This window comes from Monodelphis domestica, chromosome 5, assembly GCF_027887165.1.
Source record: "Monodelphis domestica isolate mMonDom1 chromosome 5, mMonDom1.pri, whole genome shotgun sequence".
Classification (NCBI taxonomy): domain Eukaryota; kingdom Metazoa; phylum Chordata; class Mammalia; order Didelphimorphia; family Didelphidae; genus Monodelphis; species Monodelphis domestica.
Genome location: NC_077231.1, coordinates 226,603,888 through 226,612,368, shown reverse-complemented (window position 1 = coordinate 226,612,368; position 8,481 = coordinate 226,603,888). Strand labels below are relative to the sequence as shown.

The window sequence follows — 8,481 nt, the reverse complement described above, 5'->3', positions numbered from 1 at the left end:
AGGGGCTACAGTTGTAAATTGCAGTAGATGGCAGTAGCAGCTTGCAAGCAAGGAATTAGTAGTAGCAGTAACTTGCCAAAGACAGTGAACAGCAGCTTTAAAGCATATGGCAACAGCAATGAGCTATAACTGGTTGCTAGGAGACAGGGAGTAGTATTCCATCATCCGAGGGTCAGGAGTTGTCTGAGAAACCTTCCCTCCCCACTGGTAGAGGAAGGTGTGGAAGCTGGCTTCTCTCTAGGTATAGGGGCCAGGGCAGAGATCGAATTTCCCTTGTTCTTTCATTTGCTCTTCTGTTCTAACTACTTTGCTATCTGATTCCTGGTTGCTGCCATCAGTCAGCATTGGAAGGAGAACTGAGCAGCACGTGTGTACCTGAGATTACCCAGTGAACCCCACGATGAACTTGAAGGCTTTGTAGAAGCCCTGCCATACCTGTAAGCAAACTGAGGCTGAGAAGTTAAGTGATTTGCCCAAAATTATATAACAAATGCTAGCATCAGAGGAGAATTCAAGTCCAATATTCTTTCTACTAAGCCACAGCACTAATTCTTCCAAATGCGCCGCAATAGCTACTACATGTGTTACCTTTCCCAAGACTGAAATGTCATTAAAAGAAGTTTCAGGACCTTCGGCCTTGATTTTGATGGTGAAATTTCAGGCCTTGAAACAAGCTAAATGTGGGAGATCTTTTTTTTTTTGGCACTTCTTAGAGAAGTATTATCCCCCAAATCACATTACATAGACTATCAATTTTTAAAAAGGGTAAGACTAACCTCACTGAGGACCAAAGATAAATCAGAAGTCAAGAACAGATCAAACTCTGATCATTGCAACAGCCAACTGTGGCTCCAGGGGCCTCGTGATGAAGTACACTACTGTTCAAGTGATGGATTCAAAACATGTAATGAAACCTACATTTTTAGACAGGGACGGAGGGAATTTGTTTGCTTATCTATGTGTATTTGTTAGGAGTGTTTTTTTTTCTTTAAATTTGGGGGCAAGAAAGAAAATAGATGGCTTGTTCATTGGAAAATTTTTTTAAAAAACCAGAAACTAGGTTTTCCCTCTTCCTTGGCCCTCTCCCACACCTCTACGCATCAACACATAACACAGAGACAAACATATTACTCAACAGACATACACTTCGTACTCAGTCGTTGCATTTTAGGATCTCGTTCCTCCCATCCCTCGTTCCTCCTGAGGAGAGTTAGAACAGGTGAGATGTCAATCTTTCCCACCCAATCCAGGTTAGGACTCTCTGTGAGTAGGCTCGAAGGAAGTTTCATTCCCTACTCTGGGTGGTAGCTTTTTGGGCCTGGAAATGAAGAGCTACAAGGGGCTAAATGCTAGGTTGAGCACTAGAGACCTTGAATGGACTTTCTAATCCCATAACCACAACTGGAAGCCCAGTGACTCCTGATCCTTTCTTCTAGGCAGAACCCAGAACCTCTTCTCCTTGGCCATGTTTTGCGTTCAAAGGTCTTCCTGAATCTGATATGTTTCCACCAAAAACTCTCATTTTTTAGGGATGACATCTACTGAAGATAGAGATAGCAGAGGTGGCAGGGGAGGAGATAATTCAGTGAATTCCTTTCCTGTTTCAACTCCAAACATACCTAAGGGTACAACTTAAACCATTTTCCAACAGATCATTTTTCATCACATCTTTGATGTGGAGATCACTCCAGCCTTCAGCTGCTTCTCTAAGGATTCCCTCCCTTTTGGCCTAGGCACTGACATCATGCTCTTCCTCCTCTTGCTCCCAGGATATGGGAGTGGCAGGATTATCTCACTGGCCTCCTTGTTTTCCTTCTTTTAGATGGAAATTGCTCCTGCCTCTCTTCTTGGGATTTTCCATGGCCACAAACTGGTCCTCTCATGAGAAAACAGCCCTTTTTCTGGTTGGGAGTATGTATCTCGTCACTGTTACAGTTCCTCACTGCCATTCAAGGAGAAGCCTCTGTTCTGGCACTGAAGATGTCTCCCCCCTGGAAGTGACTGAGTTAGTATTAGTGCCACACTCCTGGACTCAGCCCTTCAAAAGCAGAGTGGATCAGGATTCTTAAAGATGGGAGAGTGGTCTGCGCATGTGTTATAGGCCCCTCTAGAAAACCATATGGCTGCAGATAAGGCAATTGCCAGCAGCAGGGGTGGATTGAGGAGGTTTTAAATAAAGCCAGAAACAGTAGGAATGTGAGCTGACAGCACTTGTAAAAGTTTCGGAAAACTCTGAGATTCAAGGAGGAATTCTAGTACCAAGTCTCATAGAAAGTGGGGAGCTGTTCCTAGACGAGGCTGAGTTATTGGACCAAGCAGGATCTCGAGCCAAAGAGCAGCAAAGGGCAAGTTCACTATGTGGAGAATTCACCTTGGATCTTGCCTTTCATGGGCACTGTCATGTGGCCAACTATGCAGCTCTGAGGCTGGGGAAGTGGGAGGGTGGAGTTGACTTTTCACCTTATATTTCTTTCCCCTTTTCTCAGAGTGGAGACGTTAACCAGGGAGGACTACAAATTGGAGTTCTGTTCAGTTTCCTGGAAAGACGGGGTTCCTCATAAGAAAGGCCTAAGTGCTCTAAAAACCCTGCATGCTCTACCATAGGGGGGAGGCCTTACTACAGGAAATGACTGACTAGGTATCTGAGAAGTGGCCCATTAGAAAGGAAAGGGAAATGGTCTTGACTATTTATGGGCTCAACTGTGAGACCTCTGTTTTATAGTCTTATCAAATTAAACAAAACCTATACCAAAAATGAGGTATTTTTATCTCAGTGCTTATCTGGGATCTGAGGATCTTTACCTTTTCTGGAGGCCTAAGATGAGACTGAAGTATTCTCTGGCAGTATCCCTGGGTGAGAGCATCAGCCAAGAGAGTAAGAATATTGGGAAGCTGCCAAGATTTAACTCAGTCCACATAGACTAAAGGCATGAGTTATATTCTGTTGCTGAATATCTGTTATCCCTATGTTTAAATACTTGTCTTTCATAAATCTATAGAGACCCCAGGGCTGGAAGGCGGCTCTGGAGGGAGGCAGAACTTAAAACTTGCTATGACTTGATGACCGGTTACTAAATTCAAGGTAGGTCACCTCTGCTGGGGCAAATAAACTGAGAGCTGGCAATGCTTTTCAGATTAGAAATAAGAAAATCAGTGGAATTAGCTACAAGGCTGGAAAACACGAAAGTTTCATGCTGCCTGTTGGATCAAGGTGGTAAAAGACAGACAGGCTTCAGGGATGCTAGCAGCAGCAATTAAGGCTGAAGGGATTAGGTCAACGTGTAATAAATGAGGGTGAACTTTTCCTGAAGTGTTGAACCAGCTTTAATAGGCAGCTAGTGAACACGTTTCCTGCAAACAAACCCAGAAAGAAAAAAGTCAAAGGGAAGAATAAAATTTCCAGGAGTAGGAGCCAAAAACATCCAGGACAGCTCCCTTCATGGAACAGGTACTATTTCATATTGTATTCCCTGCCTTGCTTTACAAAGTGCTCTGCAGATAGTGGGAATGCAAGTATTAACTGAACTGAATTATGGGACAAGGAAGCAATTTCTTAAATGAAACCATCAAAAAGGAGGAACCATTAAAAAAAAAAGAACAGGTCTGAAGACTGCAGAAGGAATCTTTAGAATTCAGATAGGAAAGTGCTTTTCCAAACCAGAGACAAATGAGCAAGGTAGAACCCAAGAAGGGTTGCTGAGGCAGCTGATAAGATGAAGCAGAGTAGAACCTGGTGTTAGAAATCATTTATGAAGTACCTCCTAGGTGCCAGGCACTGTGCTAAGTGCTTTACAAATATTATCTCATTTGATGATGTCTGGTGTTATGGTGGGAGCTCCAAGTTAATGCTATGATTGTCATAGCCCATCTCAAAAGTGAGGAGCAACTGAGGTAGACAGTGCCTTTCCTGTCTACTCTCTGCCCTCCATTGCCCATGCTTCCATTCTCTCTCCTCCCTACTCCCATAGTCAGGAGCTTTCCTTGGCTGGGAAGGAAAGGAGCAGAAAGGATCATCAGAGCTAGCCAGATCTGTCTCTCTTGGTGAAGGAGCTAGGTTACTTTTATTATATAAGGGGGATACCACTGATATTTCCATTTGGAGGGGCTCTGAAGGAGAAAAAAGGTTTTTTATTAGCTGAAGTATACTGTAGCCTTTTCGCTTTCTTGTTAAAAGTTTATTATGGAAGAGGGGAGGGCTTTTTTTTTCCTATCACAATTCACCCAGAGGAAACAGGCACCTTCAAGTTCTCACCCAAGTATGCTATATGCATTATAAAAAATAGGCAGCCCATGAGAACCAATCACAAACTGCATCCTGAAGAATTGGCATCTCCCCAATCCTCCAAAGAATAGCTCAAAAATGAGAACATGTTGAAACAAGGTTTTGTCTGCAGATGAGCAAAGAAGCTAGCTCCAAGCAGTACTGCCTGCTCTCCACTGAGGTTGGAGCTAGCCCCTCTCGGGATCATCATCCTTTCTGCCACAGAAAATCTTTCCCCTTTACTTATAAGGAACTATAGAGGTTCTCTTCCTTTATAGGTACAGCAAGCCAGAGAACTCTTCTTGAATGAGCTAGAATCTGGGATTTAGAAATCTGGTGTGGCAGCCTTCATCAACAGTGGAGATATAGTTTTTTCAAGGAAGGAGGATTAATCCCTGGCATTCTCATAACCTAAAGCACATACCTGTCTCTGTCTTCTCATCATAATAGCTCATGAGCTCTACTGTTTAAAAAATGTTTCCCTCATAATCTCACTGTGACAAGGGATTGGGGGGATAGTATTATTATTCCCATTGTCCAATAAGAAAACTGAGCTGCAGATGGGTGAGAGAACTTGCCTAGTCACATGACTACCAAGTGGCAGAGCCCAGTAGGACTATCCTTCCTGCCTCTGAGACCAAGAAGCAATTTCTACTACACTCACCTTGACAAAACAATTGAACTCTCTTTGAAGAGTCAGAAAAAGGCCTGAAAAGAATGGGCTAGATCAGGGAGAATGCATATTCTCTGGGACCATCCTTCTTGGTCCTCTGCCTGTCGAAAAGACAGAAAAAGAGTTTTTATTCCAAACAGCTTCCTCTGCCTCCAGTCTTTGTCCATGGAATGTATGGAACTGACACAAACACTGAAAAAGAACTCTGCTTTATTAAGATAGCAAAAGGTTATGAATCAAAGATGTTTTTAGAAACAACAACATTCTGAACATTTCTGAAACAAGGATAGTTGGAAAAGATGAGTCACCTTCCCCTGCTGCCTCCACTTTGTGGCCTCTGGGCTGGGTGGACACTAACATGAGTTGGGTTTCTCTGGCTATCCTTGCCATCATCCCATAAAAGATGTCACTCGGGGCATATGGAAAAGAGAAAGGAAGCAAAATTCCCCTTTCTTTAAGCTCCAATTTTTAGGGCTACTGGTTAGAATACTGGTAACTCATGATAGCTGTAGTGGACACTGGTCATGCAGGAGAAATACAGGAAGATGTATATGCAAAGATATTGAGGTTAAAGGCCTCTTTAAGGATGAGATTAAGGCCTGAAGCCTTATCCAGGGCAAATGTTGACTCCTCCTCACCCATCAGATCAACCTACTATCTGTGATACAAGAGAAACTATCTATTAAATTGAATTTCCAGGTCCCAGCTTTCAATAAAGAGGATGAAAGTCATATTGAAAGTAAACAAGCCCTGAGGCTTTCTCCAAGGCCATTTCGGCCAGAAAATGTTCCATTCTGAGCCCTAGAGCAAAAACTTCCTCAAAGGTCATTTTGCCCTTGGTTAATATTAGTTATAAAATGCCTAGCCGAAAAGGTCTTCCTTCCTTCTGTGATTCTCTCTACATAAAGCTTATGTAATTTATATAATATGTACAATCACTGCTTTTTATAAATAGGATTTTCAGACACTACAGTCTGAGGGCCAACTGGCTTAAAAAGCAAGCAAAGGACAGCCTCTTTCAAAGTGCATCCAAGCAGGATTCAACAATATCTCTCCTTATACAAGATATTCATAGACTTCTCTAGCATGGATTCCATCTCTGATCAAATTCATCTCACAGAGGAACCCCTCTTCAATATTTAGAATCAAATTTACTTCATGCCCTTGTTAGGGCACTTAGAAGACTAAAGCTGGCAAAATGTTCGTGAAGAACAAAGAGCAGAGGACAAAAGGAGGACTCTATTCCCCCAAGGACAGAAGGAATTTTATGGAATGTCTCCCTGGAACTCATGACCACTGGGGACTATGCACATACCAACATACCACCACTACAGACCTGGAGCAGCCACTATTGTCTTCCTCTAATCCATGCCCATTTATTATTTATAATTTCCCAGCTATCCAAATAGATGTGTTAAATCAACATGAATAGATGGAAGGTCTGGCAGCTCTCAATCCAGTTATGCTGGAAAAGGCAGTTCAAATTCCAGAAGACAAGAGACATCCCAAATCCTTGAACTCCTCTGGCTGAATGAGGCATTTTGATTAGGTTCCAAAGGAGAAATGTGGGACAGGAGGTTCCATGCTGCTTAAGAAAAGTGGAATCAAGGCTGAGAGCTTAGTCAGACCCAAAAAATTGTTTCTGCATACTGAATGGCACAAGGTACTAAGGGGTAAATGATCTCAGAAAGACTCCATGTATCTTGGGAATATGGCATAAATCTGTTAGAAAAGGGGCAGTCAAAGGGTGGAAAGAGTCTTAAAAACAGGGAGATTTGTAGTGGACAAAAGACTTACATTTTTAGGTGGATGCTGCCCTTGGTCAGCATTTATAATTAAAAATGGCAATGGATGTAGCACTACTTGTGGTCCTTATTTGAAATAAGATGAGTCCCAGATACATTTATCACTTTCACACTAGTCCCTGTTTCCCAGGAAGGAACATGTGGGAAAGCAGGGATACCCTGGACAGCAAAGGGTAAAGTGATGACAGCATTAGCTACACTCCAACCCTAACCTGGGGAGGTGGGGGAGTGGGGACACACTCGGGCCAAGTTCTTTCCTCCTTTATCAACTCAGTCATACCCATAACACGAATAAGTAAGCAGCCTCCTTGGCATATTTCCCAGTGATCCCTGGGCATAAAGTGCTCATGTACCAAATAGTTTCAATACAGACAGACTTTCCTGTGCTTGAAGTTCTTCCAATTATGAGGGCAAGCCCTGACAAAGTAGTTTCCTAGGGCTTTTAAGGAAGGAAATCATGATAAAAAAAATGTCCCTAAACATTAACCTATAAAGGACTCACTGCTAAGCCTAGTAAGAAGGATGTGGCCCTCTAAGGGCTATAATTCCCTGAGTTTCTAGGTGTAGGGCTCTAGTCAGCCTGCAGCTGATCAGTGCCCAGCAGGAATTTTCAGATGACCTCTATGTAGAAAACCTGTCCCCATGATCCTTGCCTTTTCCCCCAAAGTTGGTTAGGTGTCTCTCTGAGGTAGCCCCTGGTTTTCCTGTTCATGAAAGATCCTTTCTCTGTTGGAACAGTTCTGGGGTCTCTTAGCTGGTATGGAGCATATAAGTTCATTAGGTGAGTTTCTGTCATAATCTTGTGGCATCATGACAGGTTTCCCATAGGAATGTATGGCTGGATCCTGGGACACCACCTCCTCCACATAGACAGTTCTCATGTTCTCATTCCTGAGCTCAGCACCTGATGGGGAAGAAGAAGTTGTAATTAGCCAGAAGGGGAAAACTCACATGAACTCCAAGGCTGGTCTGGTGAAAACCACATAAAGCAACCCTGCTATTACTCTTAGAAAAGTGGGGCTGGCCCCTTGAAGACCTTCTCTAACTCCAGCTGCATTTACTGGTTTCACCATAGCAACACTTCTATTACATGCCATCTGATATCATGTCATCATTTATACATGTACATCTTTAAGAATGTGTATATCCATGCAGGGAAGGATTTGTATCTTTTACTTTTGTACTCCCACAGCACCTAAGCATAGAGCTGATCATATAGGGTATATATTATGGATACTTGACACATACTTAGTGATTATTTTCTTGAATACTAATTCTCCCTCCCACTTATTCTGAAAGAACTTCACCTTCAGCCAACCTCTCCTCCTCACACCTGCACTTTTGGGCTTCTCTTGCTCATTTCCAGGATCAAAAACCTAGAACCTTTGATGCTATTCTAGCCATGGCTCTGAGGCTATCTGAAAGCAGCACTCGGACCCAGTCATACAGTTGACACAACTAATGTCTTAGACCAGGGGTCCCCAAACTTTTTACACAGGGAGCCAGTTTACTGTCCCTCAGACTGTTGGAGGGCCAGACTATTAAAAAAAAACTATAAACAAATCTGTAAACGCTGTCTTGGATAGGGGAGGCTGCAATACTGGCTGCGATGGGCCTGTCACACCTTGCACAGGCCCATCACCGCCACCACTATACTGGGCAGCAGTATACACAGTGCAGAATCCCCTCCCCCAGATAGCTGCTCACCATGCTGACATCTTCCATTGTGCAGCCACATAATC

The 8,481-nt window shown here is 43.1% G+C and overlaps 1 protein-coding gene across 2 annotated transcripts in view; it reads right to left on the bottom strand.

The window, feature by feature from the left end:
* Window positions 1–5,127: 5,127 nt before the first annotated feature.
* ZNF862 (zinc finger protein 862) overlaps window positions 5,128–8,481 on the bottom strand; it is a 39,718-nt gene continuing 36,364 nt past the window's right edge. The window contains exons 8-9 of one of the 2 annotated variants that reach the window (XM_056799865.1): window positions 7,393–7,643; window positions 5,128–6,519 (exon numbers count right to left, since the gene is read on the bottom strand). In XM_056799865.1, coding sequence (XP_056655843.1) covers window positions 7,411–7,643 — 233 coding nt within the window. In that variant the 3' untranslated portion in view covers window positions 5,128–6,519; window positions 7,393–7,410. Of the gene's footprint in view, window positions 7,644–8,481 lie in introns of both variants that reach the window. The other variant, XM_007504557.3, reaches the window with a different exon arrangement.